This window comes from Harpegnathos saltator, unplaced genomic scaffold (assembly GCF_003227715.2).
Source record: "Harpegnathos saltator strain DR-91 unplaced genomic scaffold, Hsal_v8.6 scaffold547, whole genome shotgun sequence".
NCBI classification, from domain to species: domain Eukaryota; kingdom Metazoa; phylum Arthropoda; class Insecta; order Hymenoptera; family Formicidae; genus Harpegnathos; species Harpegnathos saltator.
In genome coordinates this window covers 193,687-213,689 of record NW_020230368.1, presented here as the reverse complement: position 1 = coordinate 213,689, position 20,003 = coordinate 193,687, and the positions used below count along the sequence as shown (strand labels likewise).

At 44.2% G+C, this 20,003-nt stretch overlaps 2 protein-coding genes across 7 annotated transcripts in view; one reads left to right on the top strand and one right to left on the bottom strand.

The window, feature by feature from the left end:
• The first annotated feature begins 3,215 nt into the window (after positions 1 to 3,215).
• On the top strand, positions 3,216 to 6,911 carry mRRF2 (mitochondrial ribosome recycling factor 2). 3 transcript variants are annotated; one of them, XM_011141975.3, is made up of 5 exons: positions 3,216 to 3,344; positions 4,073 to 4,141; positions 4,229 to 6,003; positions 6,265 to 6,411; positions 6,497 to 6,911. In XM_011141975.3, exons 3-5 carry the CDS (start codon positions 4,252 to 4,254, stop codon positions 6,656 to 6,658), a joined length of 2,061 nt encoding a protein of 686 aa, XP_011140277.1. In that variant the 5' UTR covers positions 3,216 to 3,344; positions 4,073 to 4,141; positions 4,229 to 4,251; the 3' UTR covers positions 6,659 to 6,911. The 3 variants fall into 3 exon arrangements, with proteins under 3 accessions (XP_011140277.1, XP_025159249.1, XP_025159248.1); XM_025303464.1 differs by lacking the exon at positions 3,216 to 3,344 and having other exon boundaries at positions 3,939 to 4,141; positions 6,475 to 6,631; XM_025303463.1 differs by lacking the exon at positions 3,216 to 3,344 and having other exon boundaries at positions 3,994 to 4,141.
• Positions 6,912 to 7,161: 250 nt separating this feature from the next.
• The window catches only part of kay (transcription factor kayak), a 34,626-nt gene continuing 21,784 nt past the window's right edge, over positions 7,162 to 20,003 (bottom strand). For 2 of the 4 annotated variants that reach the window (XM_011141970.3, XM_011141971.3), the window contains exons 2-3: positions 9,013 to 9,429; positions 7,162 to 8,838 (exon numbers count right to left, since the gene is read on the bottom strand). In XM_011141970.3, the coding sequence (XP_011140272.1) occupies positions 8,269 to 8,838; positions 9,013 to 9,429 (987 nt within the window). In that variant the 3' untranslated portion in view covers positions 7,162 to 8,268. Of the gene's footprint in view, positions 8,839 to 9,012; positions 9,430 to 15,543; positions 16,075 to 20,003 lie in introns of those variants that run through there. The other 2 variants (XM_011141972.3, XR_003113652.1) reach the window with 2 other exon arrangements.

Sequence of the window (20,003 nt, the reverse complement as noted above, 5' to 3'; positions counted from 1 at the left end):
TCTCTACTCCCAGTAGAAGCGGTGATATCAACGGAGAAATGTTGGTAAACTTTAATCTTCGATATCTCCTACACGGTTAGAGATACAGGCCTGGGTCTGGCACCAAAATAAAGTTCTCTCAAAATTCCACATTTTAGACTACAAGGACGACTCTCTATTCCCAGTAGAAGCGGAGATATCAACGGAGAAAGGTTAGAAAACTTTAATCTTCGATATCTCCTAAACGGTTAGAGATATAGGTCTGGTTCTTGCACCAAAATAAAGTCCTCTCAAAACCCTATATTTTCGACTACATGGACGACTCTCTACTCCCAGTAGAAGCGGAGAAATCAACGGAGAAACGTTGGTAAACTTTAATCTTCGATATCTCCTAAACGGTTAGAGATACATGCCTGGGTCTGGCACCAAAATAAAGTCCTCTCAAAACCCTACATTTTAGACTACAAGGACGAGTCTCTACTCCTAGTAGAAGCGGAGATATCAACGGAGAAAGTTTAGAAAACTTTAATCTTCGATATCTCCTAAGCGGTTAGAGATACAGGCCTGTTCGAGAATATCACATTTTATGGTTTCTGGTGCCTTGCAGATTATCGAATCCGATGTAACAGATCAGGGGAAGTATGAATGCGTCGCTATGAATAACACACACGGAGTACTCCAATTCAATCACGTTATACGTGAAACGTACGTATATTTAATGTTATATAAAACTTACCTTTTTAAACAAAAAGGTAAAAAAAAGGCGCCAAGTACAAGCGTAATATGTATTGTGTTATTTTTAGAAGTATCAAACTCAAATTATTCTTTTTATTGTATATATGTGTACATAAGTTTTTACAAGTAAAACTTATAACTATAATAAAACTCTGCAACACTTTTCTACTGTACGAAAGAAGTGATATATTAGAACAGTAGCGTCAACTGAGAAACCTAACATATATATGTGATTATTGTATACTTAACTTATTTTTAGAAATCTCAAATTCAAATTATTTTCTTTTTTAAGATATATATTATGTACATAACATAAGTTTTTATAATATATGTATATAAACTTTTAAAAATTATATCGTGTTATAAAAATTTAACACGTTTGTTAATAGTGTTCAATATTAAAAAAAAATATCTTTTTAAAGGTTATGTTATTCAAAATATTCAAGAAAACCTAGCTACAAAAAATGTTCATAACATCAATTTTTACAAGTAAAATTTATCATTATTTATTAGAACACTGAGTTATATGGTTATTTTACTTGTTATTGTAACAAATTAATTATTATAACAATGCAATAAAAAATATTTGATACAAAAAATCTTGGCGCGGCTGCACCAAAAACTGTATCGAACTAAAACCTGCTTAATACATATATGACAGCATTTTTATTATAATATATTCTATAATGAAGGTTTATAATTTATTTATTATAATATTATATAAATTTAAATAAAACATTATACCGTATATTTATAAAGAGGATTTACAAGCACAGCTTATTATAATAAAAATGCTGGCATGTATGTATTAATCAAGTTTTAGTTCGATATAGTTTTTTAAAGTCAAATTAGATATCATTGACATTTCGTCAATTATAATAAGAATAACATCTTTGAATAAAAAAATATCAAAATATGTAGAATATATGCACATTCGATATGTATATTCTATACATGTAGTATTCTATGCTAGTGAAGGTTTATCATTTATTATAATACTATATAAACTTAAATAAAACATTACACCGTATATAGAGAGAATTTACAAGTACATTTTATTATAATTACATAATATTATAATTATAATTTATTATTATTATATATACGAGAGTAATTGCAGATTCATAAAGTATCTATAATTACTAGTCGGATGATGACGGATCGTGAATGCCGAACGCGAAATTCCGACTTCTTATTCCCGGAAAATTCGTTAAACGTCAAACGAAGGGCAAAAAGTGTCGTCGCTCGCGAGCCGATCAACACAATCGGCGCGATGTAAACATTGCGGGCCTCGGCGGTGAAGCAAGAGAGACTTGCCCTTGGGCATCTTTTCTTTTCTCGAAGGTTCCGGGACAACGAGGGGAATGCGAGGAGGCCTTTCAACTGTACGCGACATTGATTTACTACTTATTGATTACTGAAAATAAAGAAAATTATTCTGTCGAAGCATCGAATATTTGTTAGCTTTATGTTAATTAAAGAGGAATGTGTACGATTAGAAAATATGTTAGCAACTAATTGTACAGAATGTCAAAACACCGTTTTCGGAGAATAATTAAAGGTCATGGTAGCGTTAAAGAGTGGAATTTCATCTCATGCGAATTTTGTCTCGTTCTTATTAAATGTTAGATTATCCGCTGCGGACAATAACTCTTCTACTTTTCATCTAATATTCAATGATGATAAATAACATTTAATTGCATTCGTTTGGCTTTTTCATTTCGAAAATAAAAAAATATATACCAGGGTGAGATTTCACCCATGACAACATCAACGTGATTTTCTTTGATGCTTTTTTTAAAAGTTCAAATATTTCGTCGACTTGCGGGATATTTATAATCGGAGTCTCGTCGCGTTAATTAACATGTGCTCCTCCGAACGGATCGAATGCTCACCGACGGCCACTGTCAGTGCCACGAGCGAATGTCCGGAGCGGACGGGATGCTGAATTGAGAAGCAGGACGAAGGGAACGGGACGCGGGCAACAATACATCATGCGTCTCCAGACGTATCAAATCGTTTATTATACAGGAGACTTTGATACGGCAACATGTATGTAGAGGATTTAATATTTAATATGTACTTTTATTTTTCCTGCTCCCCCCCCCCTCGTTCTTTCTAGACCTTCGGGCATAGTCTGGCATAGAGATAGTAACTGTGGTTGCAGCACGAACATAAACCGCCTGAAAGTGGATGTAGCACAGACTTCCACCACGTGCAGATTTTACTACCAAGACCTAAAAGTGGATGTAGCATCGTAGTTCTCTTCTCAAAATGGATGCAGATGGCGTCCATTTCCAGTGCGAAAAATCGGTGTCGCCGAAAACGCCGTGTTAGCCGCTTTCAGCGCTTCCTCTCTGGCAATAGTATATGCGCATATACTATTGCTTTTAACCATCGGTTTAGCTTTAAACTCCGTTTAAAGCAAGTTGTGTAACTGGACCTTACTACTTCAACAGTGGTACTAATCTATAGAAATTAAAATTATATCGTGCAGAGATTTTCGTTGGTACCAACGTTATCCCCTCTACTTCTCGGGAAATTGTTGCCTTACCCTTTGAAAAGATGTCGATTTTTAATGCCGGAGTCTTCGCTACGAGCCGCCACTATACATACCGAAAGGATTTGAGGTTCGCGTCAACTCAATAATAAATTGAATAGTTTTAATAAATTGAATAATTTTCAAATAATATGAATCATAGGTGAAGTAAATAGGGTGTTTATTGTTGGTAGCAAGACCGTAAAGTGATTTAAATTTTTGTTTTTGTTTAATATTAAAAAGTAAAACTTTGATTTAATGTTGAGTAATTACACAGCAAAAATTCATTTTTATTTTAAATGTAGAAAAATTTAAGTAATATAACTCCAAAAACACAGTCTGATCTTTGCTTTTTGAAATACTGTTTGTTATATTAAAGTTATCATATAATTGAATTTTTATCAGATCAATAAATTTTCTATAAAACACTGCAACAAAAATGCAACACTTTTTAATCATTTAACAAAATTAACATGAATATAGTTAATGGGTTTTTGCTGCTCGAGCGATGTAAAATATGAGTGTGGTCAACTTTATAAAATTATTATGATAGTCATATTTATCTTTTTCTAAATTCGTAGTAAAATGTCTATTATTTAAATATGTGATTGTGAAGAGATGAAATATATAACATTCTGAACATAAATATATGTATTTATGTTATATTTATGTTTGTATCAAGGAACTAGTTTGAATAATAACTTGTGTGTTATATACATGATTCTATAAGTTTGAACAAAATGTTGAAACATAATCTTATAAGGATTTTGTGGTGCAAACTGCACATACGATATATACATAAAAGTGCCTCTCTCCCAGAAACAAAAAGTAAAGAATTGGAGATTGCAAAGATACGCAATATCGGCATTTTGGCACATATTGATGCTGGTTAGTAATAATTGCTCCTCTTATATTGATTGTAAATTGTAAAATATATTCTGCCTACTTCTATTAAACGCAAATACTCCTCTTTAGGAAAAACCACTACAACAGAAAGAATGTTATTCTATTCGGGTTTGATCAGGAGCATGGGAGAAGTACACCATGGAAACACAGTTACTGATTACATGGAACAAGAACGTCAACGTGGAATAACCATCACTTCAGCTGCTGTTACATTTAACTGGAAAAATCATCGGTTCAATTTAATAGATACTCCAGGTCATATAGATTTCACTATGCAGGTAGAGCAAACTCTACATATACTGGATGGTGCAATTGTAGTTTTGGATGGTTCTGCTGGTGTGGAGGCACAGACATTGACAGTCTCAAGGCAGGCGGATAGGTATAATATTCCCCGAATAGTCTATGTTAACAAAATGGACAGGGCAGATGCTGATTTTGATATGTGTTTACAATCCATTGAATCCAAGTTGAATGTAGAAACACTAGCTACGCAGATTCCTGTAAAGACAGCAGGAGTTTTAGAGGATATTGTGGATGTGATAACCATGGAAAAGTTAATGTTCGATGAAAAATGTCAGGGTATGAATATGACAAGAAGAAAAATCACTGAAAACGACGACGGGAAACTTTGGGAAATAGCCAGTGAGAAGCGACGAGCATTAACCGATAAGTTGTCGGGCTTAGACGACAAGCTAGCCGACATCATCATAGAACAAGAATCTCTGGAGGACGTGACGGCACAGGCGTTAGCCGAATCCTTGCGCAATGTCACAATAAGCAGGAGAGGCGTTCCCGTAATGTTGGGCAGCTCTTACAAGAACGTGGGAGTGCAACCTTTGATGGACAATGTCATTCTTTATCTACCATCCCCAGGAAACTTGAAAAAATTAAGCTCGTATCGACACTTCGGAGACAGTTTGGCAGCGCGAGTCTTCAAGATTGTTCACGACAAGCACAAGGGCCCGGTTACCTTCTTCAGAATCTATTCCGGCAGTATGAAGAAGGGTCAAAAGTTGTACAACGTGACGCGCCAGCAGAGTGAGCAATGTACTTATTTATATATCGCTTGCGCCAATGATTACGAGGAGGTGACCGAGGTGAGTTATGGTAATATCGCGGCAGTGGCTGGATTGAAAAACACCGTCACCGGCGATTTGGTAACGATAAGTGCGAACATAGCCAATCGTGCCAAACAGGCCATGCTGAAGGAGAACTCGGACCACACGGAGGACGTGAATAATTTTTTCGCGTCTGGTATGAAACTGTTGGATCCTGTATTCTTCTGTTCCATAGAGCCACCCTCTCTATCGGCACAGACGCCTCTCGAGATTGCTCTTCAAGAACTGCAAAGAGAAGACCCCAGTCTACGCGTGAATAACGATCCTGAGACCGAGCAGATCGTTCTCGCGGGTATGGGCGAGCTACACATCGAAATCATTAAGGAAAGGATCAAGAGGGAATATAAGATCGATGCGGATTTGGGTCCTCTGCAGATAGCTTACAAAGAGACGATTCAGGACGCCGTTAAGGACACGTTGATTACCGAGCACAAAGTGGGTAATACGAATCATCAGGTTACCATCACGATGTCCTTGATACCCAATTATCAGGGCATGGGGAAGCTGCTTCTGGACAGATCTTGCCCGGACAACTCATCGAACATCGACAATATTCATCCGCGAATGATGAACGCGGTCAAGAATGGCGTAAATGCTGCGCTGTTGCGCGGTACCAAGTTGAGTTGTCCGGTTATCAATGTCGGCGTTAAGCTGCATTGGCTGGAAGTGGGACGCGGTACATCTGATACCATGGTCTCTGCCGCAGCCTCGCAATGCATTCGAAAGGTTGGTCCGCGTTTCAAGTTACACGCACGATCAATTCTGTCGTTCGATAACTCGTTCGATTTACTCGTCGGATTGAGCTTTCGTTATTTGCTCCTATATCACATGTTAGACATACTTGGAAATGTTTAACGAATTATTCAATTATTGTTTACCTGTCATTTTCAACAAGAAAGAATTATTAACTCGGACGAAATTGCTGAAGAGTTATTGATTTGGATTTTTTGACAGAATATTTAACGATACCGTGTATTCTGTGCGTAGATGCTCAAAAACGGTCATAGTATGTTATTGGAACCCATCATGCGATTAGACATTGTTGCACCGCAGGAATATTCCTCGAGCATCACCGCGGATCTCTCTCGCAGGCGAGCTGAAATGCAACAGATCGATCAACGTGGCAACAATAAGGCAAGTGAATCCGTTTTATGTTCGTGTTGGTAACAAATTCCAGCTGCCTAATTCCTTAAATAGGCTTAGATTTCGTGTTACACAGGTGATTAGTGCCTTCGTGCCGTTATCAGAATTGCTAGGATACTCGACGACATTAAGAATCGTCTCGTCGGGCAACGCGACGTTTTCACTGGAATTTAGTCATCATCAACTAATGACTATCGGCGATGAAGAGGAAGTAATTAGAAAATCCAAAGGATTCTAATATATATAACAATATTATCGGTAATAGACGAGTAAAGTTATACAGAGAGTATAATTTGATCTCGTTTTATTGACTCAATCTAATCAAAATATATTGCAACATTATTGATGGTGCGTTACAATCTCCATATACGTTCCTCAACAACGACCACCAAGTATGACGCCAGAAAGTTCTTGGTAGATTAGCCGCAGAACATGAAAGAGTCGCTAGCGCATACTATCAAAAAAAAAAAAAAAAAAGTTTATCGCTTCCGTACATCATACTCCAGTAGTCGCGCATGAATATATTAATATTGCTTAAGATCATGCAAAAATGTCATACATCGTAAAATATATGTATGTGTATATGTATATATATATATAATATTTATATATATATATATATATATATATATATATGTATATATTATAATCGTACGGAGGGATTAAATGTTATAATGTCGAATGAGACTGGAAAAAATGACAGTCGCGTATAAAAACTTATTTACGTCCTCGCGGGTATTACAAAAGCGAGGCACACAATTTAATCTTTCTATCTTCAACATGCGAGATCGTACGACGAGAATTTGCGTTCGTGCAATTTTCTTTATTCTTTATTCGCGATCTGCAAAATTCTTAAATATTTCTTTGAATTATGCGAACTGTTTTGTAATTGTGGGTAATATGTGTATTGATCGATGTTCTAAGCGCGCAATTCAAAGAGCTCTTACTGTTCCTTAATGTACCTTAGAAGTTTTGAGCTAAACATGATTTGTCTTAACTTCTAGATGCTCGTATCCTCCTCAAAATGTAGAATTATAAGTATAAAATTTCCTTCATCTCTTTCGTTGCATCACTTAAAAAATGACAAATCTTACTTTCATTAATCCTAATTTGTTACTTTAAACGTTAAATATATTCGTATCACTTGTGTGCAGACATTTATTGCATCAGTCTGCCGATCATTTTACTATAAGGCGCAGACAGTTGGCGCTTTATCCTTCTCGTTTAAACGTATTTCTCTCTTTCTCCTTTCTTATTACGATTTTTACATATGCAACGAACAACAAGATATAGAACAATTCGTTCATGGATCTCACAATACAAGATTTACAATTCAAAAATTTCAGATTCGCGTGTTGGTGTCGTGATTGTGTCTACGTATGGCTCGAAATACTGAGGCCGTTAATACGCGAATCTACAAAATCGTTAAAATCTAAATACAATAAAATCGTTTTCCTTCGTTTCCGGCGACTTTTATTATTTACCTCAAGATCAATGCGTATAGCACGTTGCACAGAAACAAACAACGTCAACGACACTATCTTCACTCTGTTGCTTTCTCGCTTAAAAAAGACCACCCATCTGTTCACACACTAAAACATCGTCGACAACAACGGCCTAAGTTTTTTACAGAAAAAAATGCATCATGGATCGCGCTAGTAAGCAAAATCGCAATGAAAGAGCTTTTAACAGCGATCAAAGTTTTCGTTGCAAAGCGCTCGCGTAATACTTCGGTTATTCCCTCCCTCAGAGAAAAAAAGAAACTCTAGCTTCTTCCGCGTCATGGTATTCCCGTTCTCATTCGGGATTATCCTCCTCGTTCGATCCGTGCTCCACATCGTCGTGGCGTCACAAGCTGACGAGCTTGGGATTCGCGTCCGGCGAGCTAAGGTCCACGGCGGATAGGTTGCTCCTCTGTTGCGTGGAGCACGACGGTATCAAGGGCGTCGTGACTGGTGTGAGACCGGTGCCGCCCTCCATGAGAGAGTCGAAGTTGAACGGTATACCGCTCGTTGGGGTGGTGATCGGCATACCGGTCACATCCATCGAGGTCTTCATGAAGGACGGCGCCTCTACCGTCTTAAAGGCCAACGTGTCCGGTCTGTCCTTAGGCTCCGCGAACAGCGACAGGGAATTCAGTCTGTTGTTGTTGTCGAACCCGACCGGCAGTGAATTGGGTCTGTTCGGTCTCGCAGCGGCCACCATGGCGTCGCCGCCGCCCTTCGTGGGCTCGGCGAATTGATCGTCGACCGGAAGATCGGGCTTTATCACGGGTTTCACATCCGGCGGGGACGTGGATCGCAGCCGGCAGACCGCTCTATGAGCGTCCAGCAGCAATTCAAGCTCGTTCTTCAGTTGCTGCAGGTTACTGATCTCCTCCTGTAAGCTCTGCTTCTTCTCTTCCAAGCCCTTGGTCTCCTGCAAGAGAACAACAACGCATTAATACGACGCGCCCTGCTGAACCATCACACTGCTTTCAGAAACTGACTTCTTGTGAAACATCGCGCAATGCAAAACTGATCATAGCTTTCGTGATTTATAACATCAACATTTACATCTTAATCTACAAGCAACTACATCGTCGTCACTTACTTCAATAAGGGCGTTGGTGTGATCCATCCTTCGTTTGCGGCATCTGGCCGCTGCCATCTTGTTCCTCTCGCGCCGGATCTGTCGTCTCGCCTCCTCCTCGGGGGTCATCCCGACCGTTCTGTTGGGCCTCCTGCCGCCCATATTGCGTCTAGCCGACTGCTGCTGCGGTTGCGTCTGCTGGCTCTCGATGAGGGTGGTCGTCGGCGGGAGATGGTGCGCCGCAGTGTTTTGCGTTTGTGCCGGGGTCGGCTGCGACGGCTCAACCAGCGGCGGCACGAAACCGGCCTCGCGACTGTGCGACGCTGATTCGCTCGTCAACTCCAAGAAGGTCTGTTCGATGCTGCGGAGCGTGGTCGGCGTCAGCGTCGGCGTCGTCCTGGTCGGAACTCCACTGTGCAACCCGTCCAGAGATACCAGCTGTAACATGAGAACGACGGAGACGTTAGTTAGAGAATGTTAGTCGAGAATGCATCGTAGTCTTGAAGATCGATTCGAGAATAAAGCGTGATTCTTTACGACCTTGCAATATCTTCTTATTATATATATGTAACTAAAAACAAATATTAATAAATTATTATTATTGTTGTTACGTCAAGAGCGCGTCGACGGCGAGATAAATGAGAACAGTCGTAAATTCCTTTTCACTTTTGCACGTTTTAATAGAGAACCACAAAGTGATAAAAGTTCAAGTCGCACTAATATGAGAATATCGATAGAAAGGTCAATTGGAGATTTCACTCCTTCGTTTTATTCTTATGCGAGAAGTGGGAATGACGAATCACTCGATATTCCGAGGACTCTCGGTGGCGTGATTTCGTTCGCGTTAAGGAAATTGGAACTAATGTAGAAGAGCATGGCGCTGCCGCGGCGCGTTATCTTCGCCTTGCCGCGCCGATATCAGCCGCTTAATCTCACGAAGATGATTCGGTAAAAATATCCGTGATCCAATAGCCGATAACGTATCGCCGCGCCGCGGCCGGTCGGATAGATCGTTAGACTCTCTTCGAGATACCAGCGAGGAGCGTCGTCGTTGAAATTGCAACGACGAACGTTCTCTCGCACGCGCGGTATTTTTTGCGTATCACGCCTTCTCTCCGTGTTCTTCGTCTGTCTCGAGAGCTACAATTTACAAACATCGCGCGGCGCATGTATACACTGACATTGCGCAATGTCGTAATTCGCGTCGAATTAAAAGCGTCGTTTCCATGCCGCCGCGCCGTGGCGATCCGTGACGGTGGGATAAAAAATTCGCGGTCGCTCGCGATTTCATGAAAACGTAGGCAGAGACAGAGAGAGAGAGAGAGAGAGAGAGAGAGAGAGAGAGAGAGAGAAAAGAGGCTTCTCGAATCCGTCGTCTCTAACTGCGACGATATTAACGTGCAGCTCGAATCGCAGCTCACGTAGCGACAACCTCGCGGCATCATTATCGCACCGTCCAATCGCCAGTCGGGGACGTAATCTATACGCGGTGCGCGTTTCCCAGAAAGCACAAAAGGACGCAGGAAGGAGAAGCGCGTCCTTCGCTCCCTCTCTCCCTCTCTCTCTCTCTCTCTCTCTCTCTCTCTCTCTCTCTCTCTCTCTCTCTCTCTCTCTCTCTCTCTCTCTCTATCTTTTTCTCTTTCTTGTGAGAAGACACGCGGTTCGCTATCATTTCTAAAATTACGAATGGTCATCCTGGCGGCTAACGAAGGCCGCGATCGTCGTCGCGATGGGAAACACTCGAGAATTGCCCGCGGATGGAACCCGAATTTAGAGTCACGTCTTTTATTTATAAAAAAAATTGTGTGGTCGCAAAGAAGGGAGGATAATTTTTCTATTTCTTTATTATTACAATTATGCAGCAACTGAGATAATGATTAATTTGCGTCTTGATGCGTCTCATCAATCACATCTCCGTTCTCTCGACGGAAGTACAATCAGCCCGATCTAATGCGAAGTCGTGCGCGAAAATGTCGACCGTGTCGAAGGTGAAGAATCATTATCGTTCCCCACTCGACGCGCATGCAGCGCTATCGATTGATGCATCTCCCTCGGCGAGATCACAATCCATGACGGAGGAACGCACCGTAGGCGCTTTAAGTGTCATCGCTAAAATTACTTAGAGTAGCTCCGAATGGCGATTTCAGCCGTCGCGACTGGCCACCCACCGTTCGTTTTCTCACCCATCGCAAAGCATCGCGCGCGCGGGAACCTCAGGAATGTCCGGAGCGTTAAACTTAGGCGTTACCAAATCATGTCCGTGTGTGTAGCGTCACGTCCATTGGAATTTCGGCATAACTAGTGAGAAAGTGACCGCAGGTGAACGCAGAGAAAACCACCCGAGGAGCGTCGTGTGACTGCGAAGCTACGAACTAGAAATATCGCTGATATCTTTATCGATTCGTTGCCGATATTGTCGATGCCCGCGACAATGTACAACCGCCCGATATCGTGCCTTGACAAAACGAATGTCGCAACCAGTTGATTTCTAAAAGCACTGTAACGAACGATGAAAACGAGACAAAAAAGAGATATAAAAATGAAATCTACAGATTGTCATTTAGATCGCGCTTTCCCTTCGTAGGTCGATTTCGCGTCGTGATGTTACACAGTGGAACTTCGCTCGTTGATTATAACTTTACAAGTCCGACAGAGTTTGACAAGTTTCGCGGGTTGACCTTTCTTCGACTTCGCTTCTCGCCAAGATGCGCGCGACGCGGTATGCCAAAAAATTCGCATGTGTAATTTTTCAAGACATCGATCATCACAAGGCGAAACGGAACACCTTAGACGAAGAGCGTCGATCACTTGTTTTTCAGCCGTCTGACTCTCTCTCTCTCTCTCTCTCTCTCTCTCTCTCTCTCTCTCTCTCTCTCTCTCTCTCTCTCTCTCTCTCTCTCTCTCTCTCTCTCTCTCTCTCTCTCTCTTTCTCCCTCTTTCCTTCTCGGATCTTGATCAATTGTCTCGACCTCCGCGGCGAGTCTCAATCTTAATTTATTGCGGTGTCCTTCGGCGCGCGGGCACCTTACGATTTGGCACAGCGAAGAATTTACGGTCTCTCGCAGGGGCGGTTCCGTCCTGTATTGCATCCCGGCGCAGTTATTATCGACAGATAAATTTCGAGAGATTCCACCAGCACAAACCGGCTTATCGGGCGCGCTCTGTTTGCTCTCTGCAGTCGCCGAAAACGAGAGAAGGGAAACGCGACGAGGATCGATAAGATGCGACGTGGAATGTGTCGACAACAGATAAGGTGAACATAATTTTTAGAGAAGTCAATTTAATTCATTCCTCCTCTCTGTGAAAAATGTCATCGGAAAAATAAGCTTCGAGGGAAGATTAGCGGACGATCATTTTGCCAGCGAAAAGAAGAAAACAGCTTTTCATTTGCGACTGTCGCCGGACCGACGGTTTCCGGCCATTCTTGACGGCCTTCAGGCCGTTCACCTTGCTCCGCATTGTTCGTCGCGTCGACTACTCGAACTTCACTCGTTCGAACAAGTCATTATACGTGCATACATCAACGTCGACAAGTCTTCGCCCGCGTGAATCACTCGCTGTTGCGCGCGACGACCCCGCTTTGGCATGGAGCTTCGCCGAGAGAGCTTTGTTCGATACACGGCCGCGTTACGCGATATAGCATGACATTGTATTTGCGGTGTAAATAAGATAAAGGGATGTCACAATTTCCTTTCTGGAGACTTCTCTACGCTAAAGACTGCAAATGAAAATTGCTGGAATGGCAACTGGCAGCTCCATGTGCCATACATTTTGATAATAATAAAAAATCGCTCGATAATTCCGAGTCCGGAAATCTTCGAATGTCGAAAGACGAGCACAGAAAGGAGGCCACAGAAAGAGGAACAATCACGTTCGCTCGGACTTCTAAGCTAAGAGATAAAATCGACTTCCAAATCGGTTCGAGGAATCCCGAGATGTATGTGCCGCCAACGTGGAACAATGCCGCGTGTCGTTATCATCAGCGCTGCGCAAAAACCGAGCGAAATCTACAACACGAACTACGTCCGAGTTGGCGCGGAAACTACGCAGAAATCTCGCGCGCATCGCTATCTGTTCGCGTTTCAGCGGAATTTCTTCCTCCGAGAGACGAGTACGATGCGCAAGGCGCGCGCTTTTTTTCACAAAGCCGTCGGCTCTGTTGGCATGCACACGCGTCTTCCGTTTCGCGATGCGGTCTCGCGCTCGTCGCGTCGTCGTCGCGTCGTTGCCGCCACCCCTCATCTCCGTCCCTCTCTCGCCCTCCCCCTCCCTCTTCGTCGCGCGTAGCGAGCGCATATGTGCGCACAGCAGAGACACACGCACGTGCGCTACGACGGCGACGGGACACGCACACGTATGCCGAGCACGCACGGCGGACGATTCTATAAATAAATATGTGTTCGCTGTTCTAATCTGCCCTGAGCCGAGCGCTGCGAGCCGGCGGACAAAGGGCGATATCAGCCACCAGAAAATCATTGCGAAACGCCGCGTGTCCAGATAATAGTCGTGACGGCCGTCGCTGTCGCCGCTGCCGCCGCCGCCGCCACCGCGTTGATTTGCTCCGAAACTCGACTCGAGAAACACGCAAAAGCAGGCGAGCGAGTGAGCGAACGAGAGCGCCCACATCGCACCGTATCACATCGCATCGCCGGCGTAATTCTATACCGCGGAAAATAGATCCCGTCGGTTAGAGAGGGCGTCGCTTCCAGAACGAGGACGATAGACTAATTGCGATCGAAGTCGAAAAGCACTCAGCCGCACGCGACATCGCGCGATTGCACGGCGATCGCGGCGGCGGCGGCGGCTGGCTTGTTTGGTACATTCGTCGGGAGCTCTGTCGCGAGAGCACGTTGTGTAAGATTTTGCAATCGTGACTCTTCCTTCTTCGTCAAAGTGCTCGATCATGTGTCGAGTACGCGCGCTTGGTTCGTTGGCGAGTCGAGTCTATCGTGCACGATTCGCGCCATTTTTACGAACACACGACGATCCGTGCGCGTCCGTTGAGAGAGACTGTGTTATCATTTGCAACGGTGCCAGCGTCGCGGATTAATTGGCGATTCGTTCGTTACGGACGTCCCCCCGGCGCGCAGATTAATGGAGTCCGCACTTGCGCGCTCTAATAATAATCGAAGCGTCCTGTAATTTCGTCCCCCGCGATGTATTACCGTCGTATACAATTGGATCCTCCAAAGAAGAAAAGTTCCGTACAATTCAGATTGCTGTTTTGTGCGGTTCGATTGGCCCGAGAAAGAGAGAGAGAGAGAGAGAGGGAGAGAGAGAGGGAGAGGAGAGAGAGAGAGAGAGAGAGAGAGAGAGAGAGAGAGAGAAAGAGAGTTACAGGTCGGCGCGCGATCAGCTGATACTTTCGGCCGCGCCACGTCCGGGGAGCTTCTACTCGGAACGAACTTCTACGAGTCCGACACGCGAATATCGCGTTGCAAAAAGAACAAATCGTTAATTCCGTCCGAATTCGTGCTTCGCCAAATATCCGCTCACCACCTCTCCCGCTCCCACAGAGCTCCCTATCGAATGCATGATCGCGTAAACGATTACTCGACTGCGCTCGCGCGCTGGTTTTCACCGAGACGTGTGGAACCTCCAACGATATTGCACAATGTTGCACAATTCCCCGCGTTCGTCCGCACCGCAATCATCATCCCGCATAATCCGGACTTGGCGGCCCGCTCGCTTCGCTTCGGCCGCGCTTCGCGAAGCTTTCCCTCTCGTCAAGTTCGCGAGAGTTGCGCGAACGATTCTCTCCGGTTCGCTACTCGCGCGATCAAACGACCCGTGACGACGAGTCGCGGTCCGTCGTCGTCGTCTCTCGGACGACGATCCGCCGCGATCGACGGGTCTTAATCGAGAAGCGCCGTGAATGAAGCACGCCCGCGCGCGCGCGTGCCAGCCGCCGCGTTTATTTTAGATCAGAAACGGATCGCCACACCAAGATACTACACACACATCGCCGTCTCTTTTCGAGGATCTTTCTCCCTCTCTCTCTCTTTCTCTCTTTCTCCCTCTCCCTCCTTCTTTCTCTCCGCGAGTCGACAAAGAACCACTTTATTCGCGCCGCGCCATCGCAACGAGATCGAATGTCGAACGCGTCTCCTCATGTCGGAGTTTACGCGGCCCGTCAATACGCTCGATAAATATTTTTACCAGGCTTATTTTTCACCCGGCGATCAAGATCGCCGACGGATCTCTCGGCGGACCGGCGGCGAAACGCGTGAGATAATTCGTCGATAATAATCGAGGGATCCGCCGCCTCTGATCTAATAATTGGTGCGACAGTTAAACGCGAGTTCGAAGCCGTCGTAGCCGATCTCCGATCAGAAGAGCAGATTGTTCGCGAGATTGATTAAAATGTTCGTTTTATTTGTTAAAGGTAAGGTTCCTGCTAAGATCCTGAGCGACGTAGAACTCGAATTCAACATGTTAACGTTACGACGAATCGATGATCTAAGGATTTCCGCACAGCCTTCGGACACTAGCGAAAACCGCGAGAATCGCGATGCTTCACGTTCCGGAGGGGATGATGTTCTCTACGATTACCTGCTGATATAGCAGTTCCTGCGCGAGTATATTCGCGATGTCGACAGGATCCATGGCGGTTGCTGCCATTGCTCGAGGGGTCGGTTATTCGTTCAGTGTTCGTTTCGTCGTCGAAGGTATGACGGTGAGATAGTGAAGGACAGTGAAGGAGAGGAGAGGATACAGGAGGAGAGGTCAAATGTGCCCAAGGACGTAGGTCAAGGAGAAAAGGGGTGAGAAAAGTGGGAATCGAGAGCGATGTGAGGAAAAGGAGAAAATGATATATCTCAGTCGATCGTTCGTTCGTGAGAAGATCGTTCGGGCGTCGGTGAGCGCTTCGTTCCACCTTCTTCAATCTCTAACTCCCTTCGGAAGCCCCTATCTCGCGGCGTCCGCACCACCCCCCTCCTCATGCGCTCGTTTCTTCTCACTTGTCGTAGAATCCGTCGTCACCACTGCGTCCTCCACCGACGCCTCTTTAATACTGAGCGGCCGATGCCGACGCTGCTCGTCGCGTAGCCTTACGCGACGAGGAAACCTATCCTAAAAATAACCTTCGAATTTCGAGTATGTGCGCGCTCCGCGATGAACGCGTGATGAGGGGGAGGGAGGGAGGGAGGGAGGGAGGGAGAGAGAGGGAGAGGGAGAGAGAGAGAGAGAGAAGAGTGGGGGCGGGGGAGAATAACACATCTCCCAGCTTCGTCGATCTCACATGGAACATTGACCGCTTAAAAAAGACCGTCGTGTTCGTTAAAAGCTCTTGACTATTCCGTCTATACATTACACGTGTTCGTCCAGTGTTCGTCTAATCGCAGTCATTTTCTTCCACCGTTCGCATCGAATATCACGCGTCACCTGGTATATTCATCCTTCAATATTACGCGCACCGTCTTGCGTGCGCGCGTCAAACGCCTGAATTAACTGTTAAACTGTCAGATACGGCTCTGAGTCACGATGCGAATATTTGGACGTGATGCGTTTGTTCAATCCGCAAACGCGTAAGTCCGAACTGGACGGAAGTCAATGAAGAGATGACGACGTGAAAGATGAAATGTTCAGTGGCGATTTAAATTTTGCGCTTACGGACGACGATATGCCGATACGAGAAACCATTGCGCCTTTAATCTAGAAATGATGGCGGCAATCATTTCGTCGGAGCGAAATAACACACATACCTAAAACTTCACACGCGTGTCGGTGCTGCAGGCTCGAATCGCGTTCTAAAATCCGCGGTTTTGTATAACGATAAACAGGTATCAACTATTTACGACTGCGAGCTGCGAAAATTTGGGAAAACAGACGGCGTTTCTGCTGACTGTCTCTCCGATCAGCGGTTTTCCCAGTACGCGCGAAATTTCCTATTACGCGGCCGTCTGGAGGCTCTTAATTAGTTCGAGTTCTAAGTTTAACATCTGTGTAGGGTCGTTTGTCGTCGACGCCGGTACCCGCGATTTGGCGACTTGGGTTTGCGCCAGATCTCTCGCCATCGGCGATCTCAAGCGTGAAACGCTTCAATCTCGAGAGATCGGAATCGCGAAGTAATGACCGTCGCCGCGCGTCTATACGCGATAATAAACACAAAAGAAAAGAAAAGAGAAGAAAAGAAAAAAAAAAGAAAAAGAATTGCTCGGGTGAAAACGAAATTTGCGCTTAGCTTCGTTCATATATCCAGCCGATCTTGTGAACAAAGCAACTCAAATTGCGTTTTCGATTTGTCCATCTTGGTATCCTGAAGTATCCTGAAGAAATGGTTCGCTTTAGAAGAAATACGCATGTTGTCGCGAAAAAATATACATTTTATGTTTGAAGTGAGAGACGCGTATAAAATTCCTGTTTTCTTTCTCCGACGTCTCACTCTGTGTTCTCTCTATAATAATTTAAGCTCTATTTTAACGTTCCGACGAAATCAGGAGAAGCGAAGGCTTGAAACACTCGAGTCACGTTGGATGGAGTTGTTTATCTATCGCATGGACATTTCCAGGATGTGGCTCGTCGTATCGCGTCGTTAAGAAACCGATGCGGCGCCACGGCCGATAGCAGACCTTACTTTAGGAATATTTTGGACCGTTTTGTACAGCCTCTACGGTCGGAAACCCGTTTAACGCTACTGCAAACGTCGATAGAGATTTCAATGCGCTCGATAAACCCGACTACCTCCCTACCATGCATACATAATTCAAACATTACCGGTAAAGTTTGAAAGGTATTCCCGAATTTTGAGGGCCGCGCCTCCTCGGCAAATTTCACGCGAGTCGCTCTTCTCTACGTACTAAAAATTAAATATATCAGAACATGTCTCACTCCCGAAATGTTTTCCCCTTCCATGTGTATTGGCATTCCTTCCGTCAGGAAATCAATACGTCGACCGCTCTGGTAAAACCTGTTCGCTTTTGTGTCATTTGGGGAGCGAGGCACTATGAACACGAGACGGACATCCAAGACCGGCTTATCTCGCCTTGATATGAAAACACGTGGTAGCCAGGTTACGATAAACAATCCGCATGTTTGACCAGTCAAGCATGTCGCGGATTTCTCGCCAACGTCACACACGCACACACTCTCTGATGTAACGATAATAACGTATAAAAGATCACCATGTTCGTTGTTAACAGTGTAACTTAACCCGAGGCGCGCACGCTAACAAATTTTCAGCGATATTCAAATTTTTCGTCGAGTCGCTTGAGACTCGAAAATCCCAAAGTAAAAACAACTGTCGACTTTTGCGAATATTTTCGTGTCACTTTCATCATCTCAGTTAATTATTCCTACAACTTCTACAGAGTGTGTGTGCGTGTGTGTGTGTATGTGTATGTGTGTGCATCCAAAGCTTCCTATGCGCTTGTTTGCGTGTTAGAATTTTGCTTTTTCATCCAAGCACAAATGACGTCGAGTGGTGATTGCACGCGAGAGAACTTGTGATCTGTTCTCATTACACTGGATCGACTCCTTTCATCGGATCGTGTTCGAAGATTACGACGCTTACTTTTTGTGCAACACAGTTCTCGATTGCGTAACGAGAAATTCGAGCGGATCGGCATCGAGCGCCGAGATAGTCGCTCCGCAATATTTATTTGCGCGTTTAGCGCACTCTCTCCCTCCTCTCACCGTCCCTTGCGCGTGCGGGCGCGCGTGAGCCGATTAATCGTGCCACTTGGTATTACGCGATAAATAATAAAGTAATTACGTCAGCAGCAGCAGCAGCAGCGGCAGCAGCAGCAGTAGTAACAATAGTAGTAGTAGTTGTGCTCTCTTTGCGAGCGTCGTGTGCTCGACGGAAAAAGCGCGGTTGAAAGCCGCCGTGCCGCGGCCGTCGCCGCGAACGAGCAACCTTGGATAACAAAGGAAACCTCTATCTTCACTTCCATTTTTGTCGTTTTTAACGCTTCCGCTCGCGGGAGCCTTGGTACATTCCTCGTCTCCTTGATACCCAATTTTGCAATTCGTTCATTAGGCCCGTTCGTAGAGATAACGAGAAACGATAAGCGCGCCGAGAATATACAGCACTATTTTCCACTTCATTCCGTTGCGCGTCGCGTATGCGTGTGTTCGGAGCTTGCAGGAGTACCACGCATCCGAGATTTCGTGTAAAGTCGGGAGATGTTTTAACCGATCGGGCTGTTGTTTCTCCATTCCATCGTGAACAAACCGCCGCGCCGCGTCCACGCCAGAATATTATTTCGGGAGACGAATTTTAAGATACAGATGAATAATAATCGCCGTAATATACATGCGCATACATTACGGCAGATTGGCGCGTTTCCGCGAGTTGAAAGGACGGCTCTTTGACGTCGATGGACGTCGAACGTGTCGATGGCAGTGGCACGTCGAGAACAAAGAATGTAAACATGATAACGGGCTGCGAGTGTGTGTTCCGAATGCGTCGCAACGGCTTCCCATGTTGCACGCGTCGCGTATCGAACGCGACGCGACAGAGTACGGAGTGTATGTAAATGCAAGGAGGGGGAGGGGGAAACGAGAGAGAGAGAGAGAGAGAGAGAGAGAGAGAGAGAAAGAAAGAAGAGGAAAGTACGTCACTAGCGCAGGACTCATAATCTTGTACAATCCGCAGCGAAAAGGAAAAAATAAAATAAAAAACCGGAGTATACAACCACCCGTATAGAAATTTCTCAGGATTTTCCCAGATACAATTTAGATTTTAACTAGAATACCCAAATTGTCTCAAAATAGATTATCCCATCACGATACCAATTAGAATAGAATAGAAGAGATAATTATTATATATTAATATTTACAATAAAAAATATATATAGTTTTAAATATTCATTTATTCATTTATTTTATAAAAACTTCTCACAAAATATTGTTTCAAGTATTTATGCTTTAAATATTTACATTTTACAAGTATATGTGTGTATGCATATATATATATATGTGAAGTGTAAATATTTAAGGTATTGTACATCTCATTCTTATCATAAAATGTAAAATGAAAACCAGAAACATTTTTGGGAAAACGTTGG

Excerpts from the sequence above, each read along its gene's own strand:
- mRRF2 (XM_025303463.1), top strand. The coding sequence starts at position 3,994 with ATGTTGAAACATAATCTTATAAGGATTTTGTGGTGCAAACTGCACATA. Across the intron at positions 4,142-4,228 it reads TTTGGCACATATTGATGCTG|GAAAAACCACTACAACAGAA; the intron begins GTTAGTAATAAT and ends ACTCCTCTTTAG. Across the intron at positions 6,004-6,264 it reads CCTCGCAATGCATTCGAAAG|ATGCTCAAAAACGGTCATAG; the intron begins GTTGGTCCGCGT and ends TTCTGTGCGTAG.